General features: G+C 44.5%; 1 protein-coding gene across 1 annotated transcript; it reads right to left on the reverse strand.

Moving 5' to 3' along the window:
- Positions 1–326: 326 nt before the first annotated feature.
- Positions 327–26,362, reverse strand: BCAS2 (BCAS2 pre-mRNA processing factor). The gene is made up of 6 exons (XM_075685090.1): positions 26,247–26,362; positions 25,999–26,091; positions 25,796–25,866; positions 24,198–24,410; positions 14,225–14,305; positions 327–656 (listed from the first exon to the last, which is right to left on the reverse strand). Exons 1-6 carry the CDS (start codon positions 26,319–26,321, stop codon positions 389–391), a joined length of 801 nt encoding a protein of 266 aa, XP_075541205.1. The 5' UTR covers positions 26,322–26,362; the 3' UTR covers positions 327–388.
- Between the last annotated feature and the right edge of the window lie 632 nt (positions 26,363–26,994).

The following is a 26,994-nucleotide window of genomic DNA, read 5'->3' on the forward strand; positions in this document are numbered from 1 at the left end:
CTTCACATTCTAAAACTGCCCTCCACCTCAACTCAAGAAAGCATAAGGCGGCGGAGCTCCTTGACAGTGGTCACTGTGCTTCACTGACACTTCGCTGCAATTCTTGAGAAGCGCAGCACATTCTTCAGTTGAGGGGCAGTGCCATGGTGAACTAGGTGGAGTGGTGGAGTTGAGGAAAGTTTGAGAATACGGGGGGCAAGTATGACCAGCATCTGACCAGCACATGCATTTCAGGAGCCATGGGTCACTCTCAAAGAGAGTATCTTCGCAACACATTCATCCCACTCTGGAAAAAAAGATACCAACAAAGACAACATTACACGGCATACAGAAGTGAACGATGGTGTTGTTTATTACAGAGATCATAACATACAGTCAACAAACGGAATCAGTCAACCCCTGTTACATCAGGTGGGGCCTCTTCAGTGGACTCGGGTTGTCCAGCTGTATCCATCTTCTCCTCCTCCTCCTCCTCCTTTGGCTGCTCTTTGCTCTGGCCATCACTTGTGTTTGCAGACTCGCTCCGTTCCACCGCTTGCTGGTTCTGAAGTGCTTTCCTCTTTAGGTCATAGTCAGACTCCAGGCCAGCTATCTCTTTCTCCAGCTCCACGCAAGCTCGTTCAATTTCGAAGTTTTTACTCACCAGGCTGACCCAGCTGAAATGGGAAAAGAATATACGAAAATTAAATTACAGGGTTCAACTTCCGAAACTTCGCACTGGGTTATGAAGTACACTGCAGCAGAGGGCTGTAGGTTAATTTCTGCCACGTGAGGTTCTTCAGGGTGCAAACCATGGCATGGTACATGAGCATTTTTTCACATTCCGCCTCGAGCGCAATGCAAATGCAGAATCACCCATGAGCTCGTGCTCGGCAGCATATCAACATAGCCACTGAGTTGCCAATGTCGGTTGAGACAGAATACGGTGTTTCCGTGCATAGGCGCCAACTATGGGAAAGGTGGGGGGGGGGCTCTGGGGCCCGAGCCCTGCCCCCACCAACACCTATTGTGTCATTTCCAGAGTTTTGTCATCCACATCATTTGAGGTTTCTTTTGACTCGCCCAGACATTTTCACTCAAAATTTTGTTGTGGCTAATAGCTTACTGCATCACAGTTTGCATGGATGTGCACGGATGTTAATTGATGCTTTGCTTCATTTATTGCAAATCCTGACAATAGGAGAAGAAGCGCATTAGAAGTACCAGGGGCGGCTGCCTCATCCATATTTTCTGTCTTCAACATTGTTTTAAATTTCCACTGTGAACATCATGCACATACACAATATATCTAAATATATATACACAGGACAAGGTTTAATATATTTTTGAAGAGAAGGAGGTAGCCGATCAATTATTTCTCAAGATATGGATAGCTTATGATAGAGAATGAATATGTTGCTGTATGTTCACCTCGCTTCAAAATGTGTTGCATGCTTTTCTTTTTTTGAGCTTGAAAAAAATACCTATAAACTTTAGTGCCTCCTTTGGCAGAGTCTTTTATCAACGGCATGTGAAATGCAGGTGAATGATATGTGTCTCAGTATCGCCTGTCTTGGAAGTGAAAGTGGAAGCACGAACCAAAGTAATGCGATGTTGGGACTCAAATTCAACAATTTCTTTCTCAATGAAATCGCAAATTACTTTGAAAAAATTTCTGCAGCGAAAGTTGTTATTCTTCTGAATAATATTTGCTCTTCTGCTTATTTTTTTATGAACCACCTTAGTATGCAACTAACGTCTAAACATAGGCCAAAATAGCATTTTTGCCAAATTCAGGCTTTTATTTTGGAGCCTGGTGTTACGTTTCGCCTACGACGCGCGGTTTAGCCGGCGCGACTGCAACAAAGCGGCAGACATTTTGGCCCGTTCGGCGTCGCCGCTACGTTCCCCGCCAAGCGCGTCCAGGCATGTTCCGATGCCACGTGTCTTCATGTGCGTGTGTGAGTGTATGTGCCATTGTGCCCGACCGGAGGCGATACGACAATAGAAGTCACCTTCTCCTCCCAGCCATTGTGCCCGACCGGAGGCGATACGACAGTAGAAGTCACCTTCTCCTCCCAGCCATTGTGCCCGACCGGAGGCGCTACAACAGTAGGAGTTACCTTCTCCTCCCAGCCATTGTGCCCGACCGGAGGCGATACGACAGTAGGAGTTACCTTCTCCTCCCAGTCTTTGTGCCCGACCGGCGGCGCTACGACAGTATGCGTCACCTTATCCCATTGTACAATCACGTGCTCGTCTATTGAGGGGTTCCTTCTTGCCCTCAACTGCGAGAGTATAAAAACAGCTGCCCCCGGACGCCAAAAGGAGGGCTCCGATTTCTTCTGTTGAGTAAAGTGCACTCCCGTCTCTCTACTTCGGTCAACCTGACCGCCAACTCTTTGCGATGTTAAAATAAACAAGTTGTTTTGTTGTTACCAGTCGACTCATGCTTTGCCGGGACCTTCGGATGCTTCCAGTTGTACCCCAGGCCGCCAGGCCAACGCTACCCTTGGGGCTTGCGACCCAGGTGCAACAACGGGCGTCAGCGCCGAGTTCCCAACAGGTCGTACCATCAGTGCGACCACAACAACCGTTGCCATCGGTGGGATTCAAACACTGGGAACATCACATAGGCGAAAATAACATTTGATAATATAGCAAGCTTTAGTGACAGTTCTATACAAGTAATTCCAGGTTTCCTACTCCTGTCACTGTTATTTTTTCTTAAAAAAATGTTAGAATCTGCACATTTTCACCTTGGTGCTAAGGGGTAAAACATATGAAGTTATATTGTGAATCTGTTTTATAATGAAAGAACAACGTTCAGACAATGCAAAACCTCAAATTTTGTAGTAATGCACAAAACGGTCGATTATCGGCGAATTTCTTTTTTTGCACCTGGTTTTCCACCATTTCGTGAAATTCAAATGGCGCTCATGTGGCCATTCAATATATTTTGGGGAAATAGTGTTTAAGTAATGCTTATATACCTGTTATTTTCTCGTAATTATTTGAGAGAAATGATTTTTCTCGAGTGGCACGGTTGGGACAGTTTGCGTGGAATGACTCCTTGTAAGTTCTCATATAAGGCTGTCACTTCAGTGAATGAACAATTCTTCGAGGTCACACGAAGTTTCTTCAAGTGCAAGTCAAGTGTGTGTATATATATATATATATATATATATATATATATATATATATATATATATACACACGTGTGTGTGGGGTTCGGAAAGGTTATTGTCCCCCCCCCCCTCGACAAAATGAAAGCTTTCCGCCTATGTTTCCATCTATACCAGGCAGCATATATTAAACTAGCTAGGCACGCAAAAGCTTATGCATACTTGACATAGTAGTGCGAATGATGAGGACAAAGGGAAGGAACTGCATTGGAGTTCATTGAGTAATTTAGCTCACAGTTTAAAATTGTGCTATCAGCCACAGGCAATTTTTCAAACTTTTGTGCAGCTAAAGAAACAAGAACAGCTGGTATAAAGATACAACCATTTATCAACTTTGAGTTTCGTTTATTATATTTTACTTGCCAATTTTAGACAATATTTGTACAAGAGTTTGAGGCCATAAATAGAAAAGATTTGGGTCCTACAGTTGGAAGAATTTATTTTTCTCTTTAATAGGAACCAATTTCACTGAAGTTGGTTCAGTGGCTGTAATGAGGACACTTCTGCATTCCACATGTATTTCAATAGGGAAATCGGAGCTGGCTCTTGACCTAAAGCTTCCTCTGAAGTTTTTTTTTTTTTTTTTGAAAGGAACATGTTTTTCTAAGATTGCTGATAGCCTGTGCTGTAAGACAGACGTTCCAATGTCATAAAATCATTGACCAGAGCACACGGAACCACGAGTGTTATGATGGCTAATGGACTCCCCCCCATTTTTGTTGCCGAGGTACTTATGGGTTGTAAACGTCTTGGTGCACAGCTGTGGCACTGGAAATCCACTTATGGTGAATGCCATCGTGAAAAATATATAAAAAATGATGTAGTGTCAGTGAACATAAATATGGGCAGGAAGAAACGAAGTGGACAGGATGGAGAAGCTCCTGAGCATCTGTCCTGTTGGCTTCGTTTCTTCCTGCCCATATTTCCACTCTATGAGACTACATGATGCAACAAGTGGTCCAACAACAGTTTATGCTTCTGAAGAAAATAATTATTTTGCTTCTCCTTCCTTCTTTTTTCCCCTGTTCCCTTCTGGCAAGTGTTGTAGTGATATTCATCATCATCAGCCTGGTTACGCCCACTGCAGGGCAAAGGCCTCTCCCATACTTCTCCAACTACCCCGTTCATTTAGTAGTGATATTTACGCAAGATAAAGTCTGAAACTTGCAGAGCAGCTTGATGCAGCTTCTAGTTCAGTATTTTAGGTGTAGATACAATATTCATTCAATGTAACTGCATGTCCTGCCATGTATTCTTGTTGCAGCTTCACAATGTTCTAGGACTCTCCCATAAAGTGAATAATAATTCGGTTTAATCAGGTTTCGCCTAATTCTGTTTTACTGTATCGTGTCAAGTATGCGGCCATACCAACTCGTCTGCCAACAGTATTATCAAAGATCAGGCAAGTGCAACAGCATGGCATCCTTTGCTAACCAGGATCATTTCAACACTTTCGCACTTGTTCATACCTTTGCACAAGTGTGCTTTATAACAGATTGTCATACAAGCATTGCTCCATAACTATTCTGACCAAACTACAAACAGCAGTGCACTGCCGTATCGAACTCCTTGACTCAGGCATTCAATGTGGTTCACTTGTACTCTCAGAAATTCCTGAGCTAATATGACAAAACCAAGTGCTATCAACTTCCACTTGAAAGATGGAGGAAGAAATAAAATTAAAAAAGCAAGGAGAGGCTTCAACATCGCTTTGCACAAAGCTCTCTTGATTGGCAGGAGTTCAAACAGACGTTGCAGCTCCTTCACCCCTGCCCCTTCTCATTCCAAAGACGAGCGCGCCTCTTCCATACTTTGCACCATGCTATGTTGAACACAAAAAGCAACCGATTTTCTTAGCAGCTGTTGCAGACTGCCTCATTAATGAGGACTACAAAGCACTGAGCCATATCAAGGATAATGCAATTTATCCAATGTTATGCATTGGGGCTTCGCCTTAGCTTTCTCCACTAGTCAGTGCTGCAAGAGAAAAATCCATACCACCATCTATACAAATGATCAGATATAACAAATTCAACTTGAAATGTTTAACTGATATCGGCATGCAACGAATATAGGATTGTAGCAAATATTGGATGTAACATTCTTATGTCGGATGTGACTTCATTATAACGAGGTTTTGTTGTAGTGGTCCTCCTAATGCACTTTGTCTTGAACAGTACAGATGCACAATGAAAGAAAGAAACCAAAAACCCAGTGACAACAACGGCATCCTATCAATGTCCTATGGACATCCACCACCAGGACATGGACATCCTAGGGATGTGTCGAACATGTCCTGCGGACGCCCTTTGCAGGACTGCTTGGTCACACTTTCCGCATCTGGCGGACATCCCCTATACCATAGGGACCCATGCTGAGTGCAGTTTGTGGACATATGCCTCAGCCTTTCGCACAGTTTGCCATAATGTCAATTATGGTCGCAGCACACACTGTGTGCACACCATTATGCATGCATGCACGTGTGTGGAAGTTCAGCATACTCCTCATTCTTCTAGGCCTTCCACCAAGCGCAAGTGGGTTATTGAACTAACATAAGTTTTCAAAGTAAATTGCATCAGAAAACATCTAAAGCATGATGTGCACACAAGCTGCATACATGATAGCTTTGGATTGTAATTTGAGCATGCAAGAAAACATAATTCTGTTATGAGAAAACTAAAAGACACAGCCTTAATTGGAGGACAAATATTAGCACGCATGTCAAAAAGGTTCATGTCCTTGGGACTTCCACAGTAGGATATCTAAAACTGGCATCCGCGAAATGTTCTATTGGTCTCCGAAATGGTCTATAGACATTGGGACATGATTCAGATGCAGTATGTCCTGTGGACGAAGTGGTTTTGCTGAGGACATACAGCAGTGCTTTTTGTTGTTGTTGTTTCTTCCAAGCATATCATTTCTGCACTGTTCCAGTTAAGCCAAAAGAATTGACTAGCTCAGACCTTCAATGCTACTTTTACTGCATTCTGAGCATCCCAAGAAAAACAGCATCGTGGATAACTTTGGGACCCAGCGTTAAAGTTTTGGAGCACTGTGTATGCTATTGCAAGTCTGAGCCATCAAGTGAGAACTCATCGTTAGCTCAGAATCAACCTTGGTCACAGCCTGAGGGTCTCTCATGTTTCTAAACATGCACCCAACATCTCGCAAACCCACTCGGTCATCTGTAGTGGCTTACTGAGTGTAAGAAATCTGCCACTCGAATCAGTTTCAAATTGTTGCACCCCAGATGCCTAATTTTCTGTCAATAAGTGGGCGGCAGCAATCAATTTATTTTTCTCCTATTGTTAAATGTTCAGGTGTGAACACACAATTAGATGGGAAGGCCAATGAAATTAACTTTACAGTTACAGTCAACTTCCATTCATTTAGCCTTGATAAGACTGATCAAATTGCTCGAGCTATCCAAAGGGGCGAATTAAATAAGGTGGCAGAAAAATTATTGGAACACACCCCTGCATGATTTGGCAGTACTTATCCGATTCTAATGCAACCCAGGATCAAATGCGCAACTGATCTAAGCAAGTCCCACTAGCTTATAGAAAATACTCTACAACAGCATAAGATGGCATGCAATCAAGGCACATGGTAAGAGAAAGGATGTCCATATGCCATTCAGCAGTATGCGTGTGCTCTGCAGTCAAGAGCCAGCTTAAGCTAATTACGAGACTTGGCCTTTACTTGCATCTTGTGCAGTGTATTTCGGCATCAAACGTGCCCCATGACTTGCCATGAAGTGGGCATGGCAAATGCTTTGCAAAAGAAGGTGTTGTGCTACCTACTTTCCCTAAACACAGCGTCACACAGATGGAGATAGAGCAGTCATCCGAGCATAACAAGCCTTTGCTCTATGGCACACACCACCTAATATGGGTGTCACATGGCGCGCTTTCGATGAGGACCAAGCCCAATCCCAGTCGAACTTCTCGGTTGCAATTGGTTTCCTTGTGCAAGCTGCGCAAGGGAGCCAATTGCGGTCAAGGATTTCGATCTGGATCGGGCTTGATGGCGATCGAAAGTGATCGTGTGACACTGGTATAACTTCCTAGCACCTAATTGTTGTTGACCAGTGGTGGTATCCTCAAGTGGTCAATTTCAGGAATACAATCACTTTTGCAAGATATTGCGTGACTCGGCATCGGGAAAGACAAAGTATGTGGCCAACAGCACGCCTGCAAAACTTTGGGGGATACGAACACTTTCAAAAGATTTTGCATGACTCGATACTGGAAGTGTGAATGCATAGTAGAAAATCATTGGTAAGTTTGCGCTTGTTGCATTTTCCTGGCTCTTATGCTATGAAGCACATTCACCATTTAGTTTGTAGGATAACATGTATTAGCTTCCTGTTCGTTATATTTCTCTTTCTGTTATTTTCTGTCCAATAACTGTAACAGCGCACTCATGAAGTGGCATTGTCGGTCAGCAACACGTCTATTGTGATTGCTGCTGAAAGCGGTCACTTGAAAAACCAGCTGTGCAATGCAGAAACACCACCATCGCTGTGTCCAGATTGTCGCTGGTTGCTGATCTGAACACATCCCATGAAGCCGAAAGGAAAGAGGTGGTGGACAAAGCCACGTTAAAGGAAGCTGGCCCACAACCTTCGCATTTCGTGGGTTCGGTTCCCACCTGCTGCAAGTTGTTTTTTCACCCACTTTAATTTCCACTAACTTATCGTTTCTTTATTTCATTTATTAAGCACAAGTAATTTCCCCTATGTTGTCCTTGGTGTCAGTGTTTGTTGGCTTCTTATGATATGACTAATAAAAATCGGGCCCCTCGGTTAACCCCCTTTCTTCTCGTTTAAGCTTCTTTTAGTGTGATTCACGGCTAGAACCACAGCACAAAAGTGTTCAACGTTAAACCTAAACGCCAGGTGGTGGTACCGAATTTTACTAAGCTTGTTTCTAATAGTCTGTTCACTTCTTATTACACTGCAGATAAGGTTTAGTGTGAGAGTAGCTCTTTGTCTCATCAGTAGTGCTGCCACAAGTGTTATCGGATGTTGCGCTCTCTCTTGCCATACATTCCTTCTCTCTGGTCCCCTAAAAACCTTATGAATGGGGTTTTACTGTATACAGCCAACAGCGTTCTTGGTACTGTTCGAAGCTATGTATACACAGTGCTAAAACACTCAGCCTTATACTTTGACACATACGGTATCAAGTTGTGAAATCTTGTGAAGGTGATCATACTACTATCAAACTTTTTCGCTTGAGAATACTGCCACAGGATTCTTCTTTAAGGTAGTGTCATTGCTCAGCTTCGTCAGACACGTTATGCTTGCACACCTGTTTCGCTGCTCTACAAAGCTGTTGCAGCCGTAAAACCATGGTTCAATGTCAATCACAGCACAGTCACAGCACCTCATGTGACCTTTCTGTATAGCATTATGCAACAAACCTGTTATAGCCTCATGATTAATGTGCGTGAACATTGCGAGACCCTTGCATGTGCACCGCCTGCCGCACATAGTGCAGGTAAAGCATAGGGCGAGTCTTTTATGAGCATTCCGCAATATCGACAAGTGCCAAGGACACCACCACTATTTCAATGGAAGAATTCCTATACTATCAGTTATCACTCTCATTTTGGCGCAAGCCTACTGCTACATCTCTTGTAGCACAGCCTGTAACTCTGTGACATCAAACTGCTCTGATACTGTTAAAGGGACACTAAAGGTTACCAGAAACTCAAGTTAAAGTGGTAGAGCAATGTTCTAGAACGTCTAAGGCGTCAATATAATCGCGAACAGAGCTTTAGTAACCGAGAAATTGAGGTAAATGCATGACACGATTTGAGACCCCCCAGCGACATTCCGGTACTAGCCCGATGACGAAAGGACTCCTCATAATTTGTGTTACTAATACTCAACTACTAGTATTAAAAATATCATTTCATTCGATTATAAGACGGAAAAAAATGCTACTTGTCTACGTCTATTCGATTCTAAGAAAAAATAACATTTTGACGTTACCCTTCAGTAATATGGGTGTTCGAAAGGTTTCGTTTTCGCTCGACTCTGCGCGCTCAACTCTGCGCCGCGCATGCTTTGGAGTTTCAGTAGTTTCGTTATCGCATCGTGCTGTGAGGGTTCTGCTGACTCGCGAAACTTTCATTTGGAACAAGCAGCGAGAATGCCACGTCCATGTGATGTCGTGGGAAGCCCTCGTTGCCTTCCCGCTCCGGAGAGCCGTTGTCGAGGCCGCCGTCGTAGTACGCAACGACGCCGGCAGTGCGAGCCCTCAGCAGCAGGTCGCGCTCGTCGGTGCCCAAATCGCTGAAGTTGAGCCCACCATCGCGAGCCAATCTGTCGGTGTCAGGGTCCATTGCGACGAGCGTCAAAGTTAGCGTCATAGAATGAAGTACCAGCTTATGGGCGCCTTGCGCTGGAGTTTGAGGTATAGTAGCGGCGCCTGGTGGCGGTGCGGGAAACCACATCTGGGTCGTGCCAGCTTGGGTCGTATTGAGCCCTGGCTGTGGCGAAGCACGTTTCTAGGCCGAGTTTTGCGTCGATTCGCACATTTTTATGCCCTGTTGCGAGTGCGAAAAGGCTCGTCGCTTCTCATAGACCACGCCGACCACGCTTCGAGCTCGCCGCAGCCTATAGTTTAACGAAAACGGACTCTCCGTGTGCCATGGGACGTAATGTGGGACGTAATTCGTTTCTCCTTCCGCTAGCCACCATACTCCCGCTTTCGCTCTGCTGTCGGCTCTGTCTTGGCTCTGTTTCTGGCCGCGCGTTCGCGTTTTGCGCAGAAAAGCCGTAGCGCCGTCTGCGGACGCCGTTCTACTCACCGATGGCGCAACGTCACTATGAGACCATGATGTCAGTACTCCTCGATCGGAGGGCGGGCGATTTGAACTGCGCTAGATTTGAACTGCGCTTCAGAACGCATTTTCTCTTGAAATAAGTCTCTCCTTGGCACGAAACAAGCGTTTCGAGGTTTCTGGGATGGTATTTCAACAGTCCACGTTGACTTAATAGTAACCTTTAGTGTCCCTTTAATCTTCTTCAGATAGATGATCAGTAGTGAATTTACTGCTTGCTTTATTTTCCCTCTAGTGCTCATTTCCTGCACACTGTGCTTACGAGTTGCATCTCCACCCAACATCTTATGTATGCTGCTTCAATTCTAACACAGTCAAACACTGACACACAACAATTAGGGAAATAACGAATTATCGAAGTGCAGTAGACTCATTAATTTGACTGCGGTTAATTCGATCCGAACAAAAGGCCCTGCCAATGCCCATGCATTTCCAAGGGCCCAAATGTCCGTCATTTCGATCCTAAAATTGGCCTCCGTCGGATAATTCAAACTTGACCAGTCAGCATGCATGAGCCTGACCCCTATGATGACCCCCAATAGCAACTCCTTTAATGGCTGCGTCTGTCTCGGTGAAGCTTAGGGGACGGTGGGCATGTTGCACCCATGTCACCTCCCATTGAAAACGGTCATTTTCAGCCTGCCACAAGATGTTCAAGCAGTAACAGTCACTCACAATGCCTGATTATGGCATTTACCCTATTCTAATGTGCAGCGTTTCTTTTTCCAGAGAAAACTGGGTTGAAAATTGCCTCTGCGGTGCAATCCGATAGGAAACCAAAACCGCATTCACCATGTTCGTAGGCTTTACCATACCGTGAATGTATTGCAGCTAAGCTGACTTTAAGAAACCGGCCACCATTAAAGGGAAGATGAAAGGTTTTCCAGAAAAAATGAGTGAAGAGCCGCACGTCACGATTTTCAACCCTCCGAATTCGAATATCACATCGAAATTGAGCGAAAGAAAGCGCAAACAGACTTTATTTCGACGAAAAGTGCAGCAGCAGACTCAGGGCAGCTTGCGCACCTCATTTCCGCCTGTGGTTGGTCAGGCGCCTCGTGACGTCAAAAATGGCGTTCGTCCGGACCAACCGCTGCCGCTACACATGAAGCACGGTGCAAGGTAATTTGGTGCTGTTTTGCTGAGACGGTAATGGAAAATTTCGAGAGCTTGCGTTTCTCTGAGGAGTTCGGCGTTACGCCCAAACCCCACGAGAGCGATTTTACGTGCGACGGCGACGGCTTCGTGTGACAAAACGGGCCGTCGCTTGAACACATCACTCGGTGTTGCCACTCGATCGCTCGTTTCTAGAAATCTAGAACTCGTCGCCCGGAAGTGCTATGAGCAACTAGCCAACAGCACGAAGCCGGAACTGGATGTACATAACTCAAATACTACTGATTGTTGCACGGAACGAGCAAACTATTGAATTTTACACATGCAAAAATAAGAACCTAGTGCAAGACCTTCAGAAATATTTTATGCTCTTTTTTACAGTAAAATATATCCACTTGAATCAATAAAGCATGTGTCACGCTAGTTTCAGCGCGTATATTGCTGCCCGCCTACCGGGAAGTCGTCGCTCAAGGCCATCGCTCGCGTGGAGTTCGGCATGTAGGCGACAAGTGAACGCGACAGCCATCTCTATCGCCTCGTTTATTGCTGTCGTGTGCAAGATCGCTTGTATGGGGTTTATACTTTACTGCCCACATGTACCAGCCAATTGCAAAGAGCTGACCTCTCCAAGAAGCAAAAAATGGTGGTGCAAGCAGTGCTTTCGATGCGAACAAAGGCGAAGTGTTAGCATCTCCTCATGTTGTAAATGATCTTTGGTGAGTATGTTTTTTTGTAAGCTGCACTCAGCGATCCAGTGAGTTCGTTTCTGGGCGAACAACTGTAGTGTTATGTTCCTGTATGCCTCCTTGTAGAACGTAAGCGTCGATGCGATCTTTGGCATTTGTGCGCTGCCCCAAAGCTGTCAGCAATCTACACAGACGGTTTAAACGCGGGAAAAGTTTACCGGCTGTTGTAGCATGTGTAGTATAGAACCTTCATCAGTGTGCCATCCGCACGCTACTCGTAACCGGCGAATTCCGTCGGCTACGTGAGATGGTTGGTTTCTCTATGTGTGCGAGAGAAGGGGGAGCGCAACGTCCTGGCGTAAGCAGGCTTTCCAACACATGCAAACTTTACACTTGCACTGCGTTATGGTAGCTGCATGCAGGCTGTTTCACAACACACGTGCGAATAGAAAATTCGTGGCACTTGGCGACGAAATCTGTGTCAAGGGCGGGAGATAAACATGCACTTTCTGTGCAGTATGCTAACATGAAGGAGAACCCAAACACGCATTATTGATAAACTCTGGTAGTAATCATCGTAACAGAAGTGGTTAGAGCACAGCAATGTTGTTCTTGAGCGCTTGAAGTTCTTTTGCTTCACAGCAGCCGCCCACTTAGCTGAAAGCTTCCTGTCTTGTAGGAAGTAATGGAAGACAAAATTGTCGCGGCCGCTGCTTTTTGTGCAATCATAGGCTGCACAGAAGGTCGGCATTTTTGGCCCACCATTTCAATTGATGGTGCGCAAGTTAGACACAAACAAAGTAATGCAGGGTTGAGCGAAGCAGCTTATGACGGCATGCGCGCAGAAACGAAGAAAGGTCAGGCACAGTAGCGGAGACTGCGAAGGAACGGGACGCCAGTGTTGACGTCACTACGCCGCAGTTTCGGGTCTTCGCTTGCATTGTCAGCATCAGCAGCAGGGCGCGGCGTTCGACGGAGGCGAATCGACAGCGCAATTTTAGCCGACGATTACGTCGCTCCTACGTGAAAAATCCACCCCAAAATTTTACCTGCATGGTTTATAAGGTTCCCGCATCCGTATATGAGCGTCTTATTGAATTGACAGACTTTTCAGCTTCCCTTTAAGCAAAACATAATGAACCCTTGACACTTTTTCTTGCTAAGAAATTGCGTGCTCATTAGATATCTACTTTGTTTAGGAGCTTTAACATCTCTACACTGGTTCACTATTTCAGACACACAGAAAGTTGGTGCGTGTTTGATTCAGGGGCATGTCAGACTTGGGGCAAATACTGCCAAATGAATCAGTGGTGTGTTTCGGCATTATTTCTGCATCTTGTTTAATTTGACCCACCGCATAATTCGATCAATTTCATCAGACCCGTCAGGCTCAAAAGTACAAAAAAGTAAATATGGTGTACTTTCACAGTGATATCAGCATGTAACAAATATCAAAAATGGTTGCTGACCAATAATTTGGACTCTGCAGGAACCGCGTAAGTGTCCGAATAATTAAGGGTACGAAATAATAGATTTAGCAAAAAAATAACTGGCTTTATCCCACAAGCAAACAGATAATCTTGTTGGCGCACTGCTACATGCACATATGCTTGCATACGACCTGTAGTCTGTACTTAGACCACTCTGATGCTGTCACTACAGATAAACGGAGGTATGGTCAATGCATGCATCAAATCTCCATCGCATATCAACTTGAATGGAGGTTGACAGCGCTCTGACAGCCAAATGATCACACCCCTTTTTCACAACAGTTGCTGCTTGGCACTCCCTTCACTTTATTGCTGTGCTCGGAGGTGCCAACATCGAGGGTGGAGCCGGCACCATTCGAAGCTGCTTGACGATTCTGAGCAGACAACAGTCATACGAGGCTGTGTTGGCCAGTGTCTCTGTTTAACTCAAACAAATGCTGGACACGCAGAACACGCATGGCTAACTAATTGCAAACGCGGCCTTTACAACTTAGCTACTTGACTTAGACTTGGGTTTGTCCCATGGTCTGGGTGTGGTCAGCGGCTATTGATCAAGTAGGCTTTGCTCCTTTTGGTTTTGAGGAGGGGCCGGTAATGTATCAAAACAAGAACACAGCTTTTCCTCATTTTAGTAGCAAGCAGTTGTGCAGGCAGAGTTCAAATTATAGAATGGCACGCTGGTAAGGGGTCCCAAATCTCTACCATTCTTGTATGTTACACATATGGGTCAAATGGTTAGGCCATGAAGCTGTCCGAATGATTGGTCGACGACCGTATACCAAAGGTATCTTTGAGTTGGACGTGGCTTTGTTGTAACGAGGCTCAAGTTACAAGCAGCATACGTTGCCTCTAAAAGGTACAGAACTGTTCTAGCATTTCATCATTCCTTTGGCTTGTACACTCCTTTTCTTACCTTGCTTCCAGATGCTTCAGCTTCTCACCCGCCTCTGTTTGAGTTGTCTTCCGCTGCCAGTTCACCTCCTGGATCTCCTTGCTGCATGACATCCAAGAAAAAAAATAGCTATCAGAATGTGCAGCGTGACCAAGACAAGCTGCTACCCCATGCTGAAGAAAGGATGAAAATTATGAAAGCAAAATAACAATGGCATGAAAATGCCCATTATAAATCTAAATGCAGAAAGCTATGCAATCCCGACCACAGAATTACTGCATTACACGGGTTCTTATGTATAAAGTTCATGTGCTGCAAAGTTGCTGTTGTTTTTGTGGGTTTTTTACTGTTTAACAGGGAGAGTAAAAAACTGGAGTGCATTAGGTAACCGCACAAACAACAACGGACAAAGAAGGTTCCACGCTTGTCCTGTGTGTTTCCTTCTTCGTTCGTCGTCGTTAGTGCGGTTACCTAATGCACTCCAGTTTTTTTACTGATATGAAAGTAAACACAGGGGTATGTGCCACCATGAGCTAGTAATTGCTACTCCTTTCCACTTGGTTTCAAGTAATAAAAAAAAAACAGATCAAAAACATGCAAATTCTTGCACTAGTTAATGCATAACTAAAACACAAGAAACTGCAATGATGACAAGAAATAACACTTGAAATAATATCCATGGATGCCAGAGGTACATCTGTAGGCTTTGCACAGACACATAAATGATACACAATTACACCAAGTGCTTGGTAGTCAATATTCATCGTTTATGCGATCTTGCGAATGTCGTGGTAAGTAGTCTGGCCTTAACAGTTCAGAGACCACTCAGTCTAGAGTATTCGACAGGTAAGTCAACAGGAAAATTGCACCAAGAGCGCCATGTGAGGGAACTGAACTTCACTGAGATCCACTAGAGATACAGAGCAATCTTCTTACTACGAACCTCAGATCAACAACTTTTTTTTTTCAGATTACGAAAAGTTTTCTAAAACCCTCAACCAAAAGCTTACTGTGTTAATGTAAAGATATTTCAGTACTATCAATTTCAAAACATGAAACATTTCAAAATTAAGACCAAAATTTTATGCCTTCGTGATATTAGTAGCGTCTCAAAATAATGATGCTGTGAAAAAGTAGACGTGCCACTATCAGCAGCAGATATTCCTGGACAGCGGCAGTTACAAATCCACGCCAGCCCTATGGCCATGGCCCACAGTAATGGTGGCCCACAGAATTACTTCATCACCATCATCATCAGCCTGGTTACGCCCACTGCAGGGCAAAGGCCTCTCCCATACTTCTCCAACAACCCCGGTCATGTACTAATTGTGGCCATGTCGTCCCTGCAAACTTCTTAATCTCATCCGCCCACCTAACTTTCTGCTGCCCCCTGCTACGCTTCCCTTCCCTTGGAATCCAGTCCGTGACCCTTAACGGCCATCGGTTATCTTCCCTCCTCATTACATGTCCTGCCCATGCCCATTTCTTTTTCTTGATTTCAACCAAGATGTCCTTAACTTGCGTTTGTTCCCTCACCCAATCTGCTCTTTTCTTATCCCTTAACGTCACACCCATCATTCTTCTTTCCATAGCTCATTGCGTCGTCCTCAATTTAAGTAGAACCCTTTTCATAAGCCTCCAGGATTCTGCCCCGTAGGTGAGTACTGGTAAGACACAGCTCTCTTGAGGGATAATGGCAACCTGCTGTTCATGATCTGAGAATGCCTGCCAAATGCACCCCAGCCCATTCTTATTCTTCTGATTATTTCCGGCTCATGATCTGGATCCGCCGTCACTACCTGCCCTAAGTAGATGTATTCCCTTACCACTACCAGTGCCTCGCTACCTATTGTAAACTGCTGTTCTCTTCCGAGACTGTTAAACATTACTTTAGTTTTCTGCAGATTAATTTTTAGACCCACTCTTCTGCTTTGACTCTCCAGGTCAGTGAGCATGCATTGCAATTGGTACCCTGAGTTACTAAGCAAGGCAATATCATCAGCGAACCGCAAGTTACTAGGGTATTCTCCATTAACTTTTATCTCCAATTCCTCCCAATCCAGGTCTCTGAATACCTCCTGTAAACACGCTGTGAATAGGATTGGAGAGATCATATCTCTCTGCCTGATGCCTTTCTTTATTGGGATTTTGTTGCTTTATTTATGGAGGACTACGGTGGCTGTGGAGCCGCTATAGATATCTTTCAGTATTTTTACATACGGCTCGTCTACACCCTGATTACGTAATGCCTCATGACTGCTGAGGTTTCGACAGAATCAAACGCTTTCTCGTAATCAATGAAAGCTATATATAAGGGTTGGTTGTATTCCGCACATTTCTCTATCACCTGATTGAGAGTGTGAATATGGTCTATTGTTGAGTAGCCTTTACGGAATCCTGCCTGCTTTTTTGGTTGACGGAAGTCTAAGGCGTTCCTGATTCTATTTGCGATTACCTTAGTAAATAGTTTGTAGGCGACTGACAGTAAGCTGATCGGTCTATTTTTTCATGTCTTTGGCGTCCCCTTTCTTATGGATTAGGATTATGTTAGCGTTCTTCCAAGATTCCGGTATGCTCGAGGTCATGAGGCACTACGTATACAGGGTGTTCAGTTTCTCTAGAACAATCTGCCCACTATCCTTCAACAAATCTGCTGTTACCTGATCCTCCCCAGCTGCCTTCCCCCTTTGCATAGCTCCCAAGGCTTTCTTTACTTCTTCCGGTGTTACCTGTGGGATTTCGAATTCCTCTAGACTATTCTCTCTTCCATTATCGTCATGGGTGCCACTGGTACTGTATAAATCTCTATAGAACTCTTCAGCCACTTGAACTATCTCATCCATATTAGTAATGATATTGCCGGCTTTGTCTCTTAACGCATACATCTGATTCATGCCAATTTCTAGTTTCTTCCTAGTTCCCTACAGAATTACTTGAAATTACACAAACAAGCACTGTCAGCATTGCTCTGCAAATTGCAATGCTCACTGGAACCGTGATCACACCCACTGCATTACTCATTATTGGGACAATCTTGAAGGATTGCAAAAAAGAAAAAAAGGAAAGCAGGCGAAAGGCACATGTGCTTGAACCGCAGAGATTGATCAGCAAGTTGGTGAATAATGCAAGAAAAATGATAAAATTCATGGAAGCTTCTGGGTTGCGGCAATGTTTCGCGACAATGCGCAGAGGTGCATTAGCGTATACGTTTGTGCAATGGCTGCAGGTATTGTCCAAGATTTGGGGTGAAAATCAGGGGTGTGGACATTACAAGGAGAAAAAGGCAACATTTTCTTTCCGTAAATATTTTCGGCGGTACTTGTCTTTATTGAACTACAGTACTCACTTGTACTGGCTTTGGCTATTCCTGCAGTACATCACCTGCTGGCTGGTGTAAATGGTGACACCCCACAGACCAGCAACAGCAGCGTCTCAGAGGCAGTCGCTAATTCTCGGAGGCTGTGCTTTTGCTACCTGGAGGCACCAAAAACTCGGCATGGCTGCCTTGTTTTGCGACCGATTAAAAAAGAAGTTTCGGAATTCTCACCACCACACAACAGATAACGACGGCAACCTTCTAAAATATCAAAGGTGCGGCTTATACACAGGTAATTTTTAAATATATCTTTCGGGGGGATTTTTTTTTACAAATTTCTGGGTGCGGCCATTACACAAGTACATACGGTATGTGCAAGCCCCTGATGTGTGGATGCTGCAAGTGCTCGCTGAGCATTTTCCTGATAGCCATCAACGTTATATGTGAGCTTAGGCATAGCGGGAGTGATGGCTCAAGGCGTGCGGCCATTACACAAGTACATACGGTATGTGCAAGTCCCTGATGTGTGGATGCTGCAAGTGCTCGCTGCGCATTTTCCTGATAGCCATCGACGTTATCAGTGAGTTTAGGCATAGAGGGAGTGATGGCTCAAGGTGTGCGGCTATTACACAAGAACATACGGTATGTGCAAGTCCCTGATGTGTGGATGCTGCAAGTGCTCGCTGTGCATTTTCCTGATAGCCATCGACGTTATCAGCGAGTTTAGGCGCAGCGGAAGCGATGGCTCAAGGCATGTTAGCTACACTCTGAAGAAACACACCACCGTATTGTTGATGTGTGATAGCTGGCATGCGCTCAAAAATCACGGCATCGTGATCGCTGTTGCCGTGCAGCGTCGTGCTTCATCCTACCACATACAGAACATGCATGCAATTGTGGCACGTAATCTCACTGCTGGTGACTGTTGGTAGAGTGTGTGGACGTAAGGTTGGGCACACACTCATGCACTGCGAACAGATCCGTGGTGTTCAAGAGCTGCGCATCCATAAGGCGGAGGTGACTCCACATAAATGTTCGCTCCGACTCCTATCTTGTGGAGTCGTCCACCAGCACAAATGCACTCGCGTATGTACTGCTTTCAGATGTAGGCAATTGCTCCTGTTGAATTCAGTTTCTAACACGAACTTTGTGTTCAATAAAACATGGTTTCAAAATAACGAAATATTTTTGGCGGTCTGATGAGATTCGATATATTGGGATTTCATAGTATTTCTGACTCACAGTAATAACTATGTACACCACAACGTAAGATGTAGCGGGAAGATTACAGAATTAATATTCCCAGACTTTAACAGTGGTTCGTACTTGGAGTGCCATGAACACACATGCCATGAACACACGGCACACTGGGAAAGATTTACAATCACTTGCAATTCAAGACCCGTGGTCATTTACAACAAGCTGTACTGCAGAAAGGTAGGTACCATTTGGCTGCCACGACATCATGTGTCAGAGATAAACCAAATCAATTCAATTCAACTCTGGGGTTTTACATGCCAGAACCATGACCTGGTTATGAGGCACACCGTGATGGGAGATTCCCGATTAATTTGACCACCCGGGATTCTTTAAAGTGACACTAAAGGCAAGCTAAAGTGACAGAGTAGTGATCGAGAACATCTAAGGCGTCAATATTAGCGCAAACAGAGCTTTAGTAATCGAAGTACTGAGGTAAATGCAGGACACGATTAGATGCCCCCGGGTGATTCAAGTACTAGCCTGATGACGAAGACACTGATCATTATATTGAATTATAAGACAAAACAAAATGCTACTTGCCCAGTCTATTTAATTTTTGAAAAAAGAATTCCTTGACATTAGCCTTGACAATCATGCGGGTGGTCGAGAGGTTTCGTTTTCTTCACTCTGCACCAGCTGCACTTTCACGTTTCAATATTTCTGTTATCGCATAGCTCTGCACTGGTTTTCTTGGCTCGCGAAACACACACAAGCTGCAAGTAGTAGAGAATACCACATTCTGTTCATGCTATGGGATTCCCGAAAGGTCCACGCCACTTGACCAAGAGCAGCTGCAGCGGTGAATCCAATGCTCTGTCTTGGCTCAGTTTCTTCATGGCCGTGCGTTTGCACCTTGCACAGAAAACCATAGCACCCTCTTTTGGGCGCCATTTTACTCACCAATGGCATTAAAGGGTGGCAATGGCGCATGAAAAGTCACCACTCCTCGCTCAAAGGCAGGCAGGTGATTTGAACTGTGCTATAGGTATGCCGACTCTTGAGAAGAAACTTTTCGTAAATTAAGTTTTTGTCTTTTCTTGACAAGATACAAGCGCTGTGAGGTTTCTGGAATGGTATTTTAACAGTACACATCAACTTAGCATTTGCCTTTAGTGTCCCTTTAACGTTCACTTAAATTTCACTTAAATCTAAAGAGCATTTTTGCATCTCGCCTTCATCAAAATGCGGCCGTGATCAAACTTGCAACCTTGTGATCAGCAGTACAGTGCTATAGCCACTGGGCTACTGCGGCAGGTAAGATAAATAGAATGATCTTTTGCCTGTCAGATACTCCTAGGCTGTGGCTAAAAGAAAGGTGAAAAACCTCTGGTGATGGCCTTTACCAGATGCACTCAAGGTGACAGTGCAAGGCAACTATGCAGTCCTACCATAAGCTTTTCATTCCCTCACCCTGTACAGTCCCCAACTGACAGATCAGATTCAGTGAGGATGAACTAAATGTTCTAATAAATGGGTGTCCAAGATACCAGATTCGCTAGAAATTAAGTGACTTCATCCCGCAGGTGGTGAAAAAAAGCTTGTCAACGCGTTCCTGCACGTGCATATATATTGTATGGGCCCCGGTCCGTCTATATTTTGACTATTGTCAAGCTGTTGTCACAGATAGACGAAAGTGTGGTCAACATATGCACAAAAATTTCATCCTTTAACCCTTTAGCCATCAATGACGTAAATATACGTCGTCACGAACAAGTCCAAAAATGGTCGATGCCATATATTTACGGCGCCATCTGTACGTTTAAAAAGCGCGCCCATTTCCTAACTTTTTCTTTTCTGTCATGTGCTGCCACTACGTGGGGATACAGGGAATTTTTTTCATGCACCTCCCTCTCTCAGTTTTCGTTGCATGGTTTGTTTTAGCGCTAGTTTCCTCCCGCATGCCTATATACTACCGCTCCAGCATTGGCGCACGCGCGGGCGGGCGGCTGTTTGGATTTTGTTTCGCGGGCAGTTTCAGCTTTTTGTGCTTGCAAAACTGATGGCTATCTCATTACTAATCGCTCAAAGGGCGACTGCCTGTTTCTCGCTCATTTAGTGCTCATAGGGGTGTGCATAGGAAGGATGCCGCGGTGCATGCGTTTCCATTTCTTTTCTTTTTTTTGAGACTCACGAAAACTAATTGCCCTAGCTGGTTGGCGATAAGATGAAGATTAGCGGAAGTTGGTCACACGTTTCACTTTTTTGACGGGTACACAACCACACAGTTTTCTTGAGCGCGCGTACCTACGCAGTTCGATTACGCTATGGACGTATGTATTAGTGTAAGAGCAGGAACATTTGAGACTTGCGAAATATTGTCGTGTGTAGATTTTCAAGGCCTTGAACTATGTGCATGAAAATGTATCAAATTTTAATTCTGATAAGTTTATTTCCTTTTTTATAGTTGTTATTCATGAATGAAGAGTGCATATATAACAACGCAAAAGATTTTTTGCTTATTTTACGGTCACCCTAAAAAAAATTACGGTAAATGTGTTTCGAAATAAGTCCCTAAAAAGAATTGGAATCTGCAATAAAAAAAATAGAACCTGGGCGGTCGCATACGGCGAAAATAATCGACCCTCATAGGGTTAACAGAGGTCGACCATGCTTCATGAGCTAAATGATCACAGGCTTCATCACAACCGTCTTTCTGCAGCACTTTAGTCACTTAACACCAACATTGTGGGCACAAACATTAAAGGTGGAATTGGCACCATTTGCAGTTGCTCGATGATTCTGAGTGACGAAATTTGTAATAGCCATCAGAGTTGCCCAAGACTGTGCTGCTATTTCACACAAAGGAACAAATGCAGAATGTGAGCAACACACACAACAAACCACAAATGTAGTTTTTGCAACTTAGTGGCTTTGCTCCTCTCATGGTTTGGGCATTATGGGCGACTGCTGGAATGACTAGGCTTTGCTACTTTTGGTTTTCAGGTGACGCCAGTGATGTATCGTAACAAGAACATCTATCTTTCTGCTCAACTCTGTGGCCAAATCAGCAAATGGTCGTGAAGGCAGAGTTTGACTAGTATCTAGCAGTCCACTGTAATGTGTCCGAAATTTCAGTTGTGCCACTGCATTACGTCTATGGGGTAAGTGGCAGCGCTGAGAAGCTGTCAATACGTACAACCAAGGCCACCTGTATTATCGTATTCTGAATTATCAGCCAGCTTGCAGACTTTAACAGTGGCAATCTGTGGCACTGCTATGCAAGCATGTTGGTTGAATGTGTGTCCTCTCAGGCATGTAGCCAAAACTATGTGTGTATCAAAGCAGTTTCAAAGAGGCAGGCAATGTCCGAATGCTACGAATGCTACCAAACACAGTGAAATCTCAGTACAAGAAATCGCATGGGAGAGCCGAGAATGATTTATTATTCTGAAATGTTGTACTGAAGAAATGCAAATTCTCATTAAAACTAAATTCAGCGACAGGAATTGCCTGCATTTGCAAGAAGTAGAATCCACAAATGTGGTTACACACATGACAATGAATAGGAGTGAGATTGCACATTTACTGTATTTACTTGCACAATGATTGCACTGGCATAATGATCGCATCCCCGAATTTTGTCATCAAAATTCGATTTTCGTTTCCCCGTGTAATGATCACATCCCGAACTTGCCGCAGCGATATGTCGTGTGCCAAGCCTAGCTAATGATGATTGTGCTTACCAACTGTTGAATGCTATGCGAACGACTCTTCAAGACATACCAAGCGGTCTGCACGCACCAAATATTCTCAAGCGGATGCCCCATTTTATTCCTTTCATCACTTTCCACACTTCAATGAAAAAAAGAAAGCCACAACCAAACTTGCCTCAGCTTTATTATTTGTAGGCGTTATAATGGTCGTGGTCAACAACAACAAAAAAGGCACCTTTCGATTCTTCTCGTCTGCACTCGTGGGCACGCAACAAATCGCGAGCGGCAAAGATATTAGCCACGTTTACACCGATACGTTAGACGTGTACCCTATTCATACGCCGACGCTTATAACACAGCTAAGATATTCGCCCACAATTAGCGGGAACGTGCCGTATTAGGACAGCAGTAAAGATAAATGCCGCAGTTTCCGCAGCATACCCACCATGTGTTTCTATGTCACTGGCAGCTAAGCACGCCCATCTCTGTTTCTGTCCCCTCAAATTGGACATGGCTGCGTTATTGCCACAAACTCGCCGATATTAACGATATTATTCATTACTGACATGGAACAAACTGTTTGAATGTGTGTAATGTACTCACAAAAAGAAAAAAATCGTCTTCAACATGTTCGGCTTGCTCCGCCGGCCGCCATTTTTGTTTTGGCGTCCCGTACTGTTACAGCGGCAGCCGCCTGTTTGGTGACCTGTTGTCATCCCACAGCAAATGTGGGATGAAAAAAAAATTGTTTCCTTTCGCAGGAAATTTAACCCGCGCAATGACTGCACTCCTGAATTGGCGGCAATTTTTTTGACAAAAAAGTGCGATCATTATGCGAGTAGATACGGTATTTGAAGAAGTCATCTCTGCCTGGAGCATGCACAGCTCGTACAGGCCTCAGTTCTGTTATCAAAAACATTTAAATTTCATGCAGTCGCTGCGGCCGGGATCGAACTTGCGAGTTCGAGCTCAGCACCACAGCCACTGGGCTACCGCGGTCGGTAACACTACACAAGTGCGTGCACAGCTGTGAGTCCACTGCACACCATACCGACAGACATCATGTTTTTGTTAATCTGGAATAGCTGTAATTGTGAAGTTTGCAGTGACAACATTAGCTATAGCGGTGTGACACTGCAACTATGAGGGGCACTGTCGTGCTTTAGCATGGAACATGCAATAAAACCTACTTATCAGTAAGGGTTTTACACCTCTTCCAAATAGACAGAAATATAGTCCAGTGCAACACCTTGTATTTCAGTGCTGCCTTGAAGTTTCTGTGTGTTGTAGCGTAAGGTAAACGACAGGGATGAATCTGTCACATAGAACTTCATCCCAATAATGAACGAAAGGCTGTAAGCCACAGTGATTGATAAATATGAAGCCTCAATGTACATGTTCAATGTTTGGAATGTGCATTGTATGTTTATCGGTACACATGAAGCGTGCATCTGGAGCTCATAAAAGAAACTTGTGGAACTCAGAGCATATTCAGCACTACTAAGGGCTGTGACGTTATCAACTGTAGTACTGTCTGTCTCATATTTCGTGCACCTTTTAATTAAGCAAACAATATGTAAAGCCTACGAGGACATTGCAAAGTTGACACGAAGTCATGCGTCGATTTGTCCACAAATGTGTTACTATATTTGAAAAACAATACTGGCTGTCTAAACGTGCCAGCAACCAGCAAACAGGGCGAGAGCCTTTTATGGCTGGCATCCGAATGGAACTCGTCTGCACCATGCTTGGCTATTAAGCTCACCGCAATTCTTGCAGTTGCCGCTGGAGCTGGTGGAGTATGCGAACAAGAGCTGCATTGTAGGCCTTCCAGGACTCGGAGCCGTATCGGGCCATTAGCTCCAAGTTGGCGATACGGGTGGCTTGGTGTTCCAACTGCGCCGATGAGTTGTCGACGCACTCGGCCCATGATGCAACGTCTGTCGTTTTTCCCGCAGGTGGCTGTGGAAGCTCGTATCTAGCCGATGGTGAGAAAATATAAAAGCAACCCATAAGAACAGACTCCTAGACAGCAATTTGAATATGCACTGATTAATAATGCTGATGAAAGATGCCATTACAGGAAAATTACTATATTTTGGGGGTCGAAGAAGAACTTTTTTTGCCACTAAGGGCAACACTATAGCATTATAAATTGTAGAAAGCTAATTGGTGTTTGCAAATATGTAATGTGCAAGAAAGAAGCCTTTAACGAATAATGAACAAAGATTTTCGCTTGAGCAGGGGTGAGAGCAGCTGGGTGTTGTTGCACAGAATTTTGTGCCAGGTATCCTGGAAGTACATAGAAATCAAGCAAGGGGGGGGAGACGGTGCACATGCCCTGTGTGCACACTCCTAGCTACACCTCTCACACCAGAAGATTGTACATCTAGCAATGTAATGTCCACTCACTATTTACTGCTTGCTCCTTGACAACAAACCAATGTCGATGCAGCATATTCACGACTGCACTTTGTTTTCTTTTTCAGAAGTGGAAAAGGGCAAACTGCGACACATTTTTGCCAGACTGTGTATGCCAAGCTTACCAAAAGTTGGGTTAGAAACCAGTTTCCTCTCCAAAATAGAATCGAAAGGGGTATCAAAAGCCCTTTTTACCATGGGTTTTCTGGGTTATCTAGTGGACAGTGTTATGTGTTTGAAAAACAGTTTCAAATGTGGTGAAATTGGCAGTCGAAATCATCAGTCACTGGTGACGGATTCAAATAGGTGTGGTAACAAAAGATTCAAATGAAGGAACTCCAATATGGTGAAAAGTAGTAGTGGTTCTGGTAATGTTTTACTAGTCTTTTATAGGTACTGCACAATATTGTAGAGTAGCTTACAGAAAGATATCTCAGAGTATTGGACCTCCTGCTATTAATACTACAATAAATATGTGGTACTATATCAGCACTTGAGAAAGTGTAGACATAAAATTACAAAAAAATAAAACAACAAAAGTATGTGAAAAAAAGAATATTACAAATACAATGTGACTATAAAGAGAACTGTTACAAAATGAATACAGGCTGGGTTAAGGAGCGGAACCTCGGCTCGTGCAAAATAAAGCTACACTTGCGCATCGCACTTCCGAGGCAGTTTATACTGGTGCTAGTCACCGATTTCGCATATTCTGTTGGCGTTAAACTGAACGCCTGTGGCAGAAACGGGACACCACGAACCACAGAACGCACAACTCGTGTGTACTCAGCACGCACCGGCAAATTTTCCTTCTGTCGACTGTGCCGGCATTCGTAGCGTGACCGCGGCTAGCCCACAAGGATGCACTGCCTGCAAAATTCCTTCCACGCGATTCTGCCGGCAGAATACACCGTGCTCCAATGCAAACAAGGCTCGACTCACCGTTTCATGCTCATCATCTCCATAGGCAATCTTGACTGAAGACGCTCAAACTCCGTCTTCATAATTTCAGTCTGCAAACGGAACACAGTAAAAATTAGCCGTACAGGGCGAACAGCAAGCATCTGCTCAAACGCGCCCATCGTATTGTCATGTGTAATGACAACGACGACGTAGATTCCAACGCTCAAACACATCGTTATTACCTCGAACTGATGCAGTGACAGCTGCGGCAAATGTTCTAGGTAATTTTTTGTAGGTCTGTATCGCCTTGTCTCTTCCTCAACCATCGTCATGACCTGAAATGGTGAACGTTGGATACAGTGTAAACATCTCCGCTCGGTAGTGAGATGACACCCGCCGCTGAGATGCGTATACACGCGGCGCATATGCGTGAAATGTTTCGGCGCAATGGGCACACAAATTAAAGTGGCACTATTAACCAAAAACTTACGGCTTCACGAATTCCGGGCTCGTCATAGCCTTGATCAATGTAAGGCAGCGCGTCAACGATCACTTCGCCAGCCATGTTGCGCGGATTCTAGCAAAATCTACGTTTGGATTTGGATGCAACTATGCTCGGATTGAAGCGTGATCGGTTTCAGCTGGCTATAATCGCTTCTTGAGCCTGTAGGACACAAAAGCATGGCCTACGAGATTAAACACACAACTTACTACGCATGCCGTTTTTAACAATACTCATTAGAATTGACAAAATTATTGTTTGAGGTGCAGAAATTCAGATGCACCGTTTTTACTGCAATAAACTTTAATTGCTTCTCAGCATGTCATTAGAGATGCTAACAGCCCGTACGGTGTATGGCATCGTCATTGCCGTATGCATCAAGCCGTCGAAGCTTCATGTTCTTTTTCTATGGCTTCGTGATATTGACAGACGTCAGCCAGCAGCCAGCTTTGAACTAGCTTAATTCAGTCAGTTGAAATGTCTCGTGTCTCTGTGAGCGACGCCCTCTCTCCCAGTACAGAGGATGCGGATTGCGCTACAAAAGAGCTGGAAGCAGAACTGCAACGCCTCGCCGTTAACGACGAGGCGGTTAGCCAGTCGAACGAAGCTATACGTGATGTCGTCACTGGAGTCGTTGACAAGGTGAACGAACTTCTCGCTTCTCCCGCAGTTTTCGGTGACACAGAAGACGGCGGGCCTAATGCCGACCAACTCTTGTCCTACCTGAAGGCCGAAA

This window comes from Dermacentor variabilis, chromosome 3 (genome assembly GCF_050947875.1).
Source record: "Dermacentor variabilis isolate Ectoservices chromosome 3, ASM5094787v1, whole genome shotgun sequence".
Lineage (NCBI taxonomy): Eukaryota > Metazoa > Arthropoda > Arachnida > Ixodida > Ixodidae > Dermacentor > Dermacentor variabilis.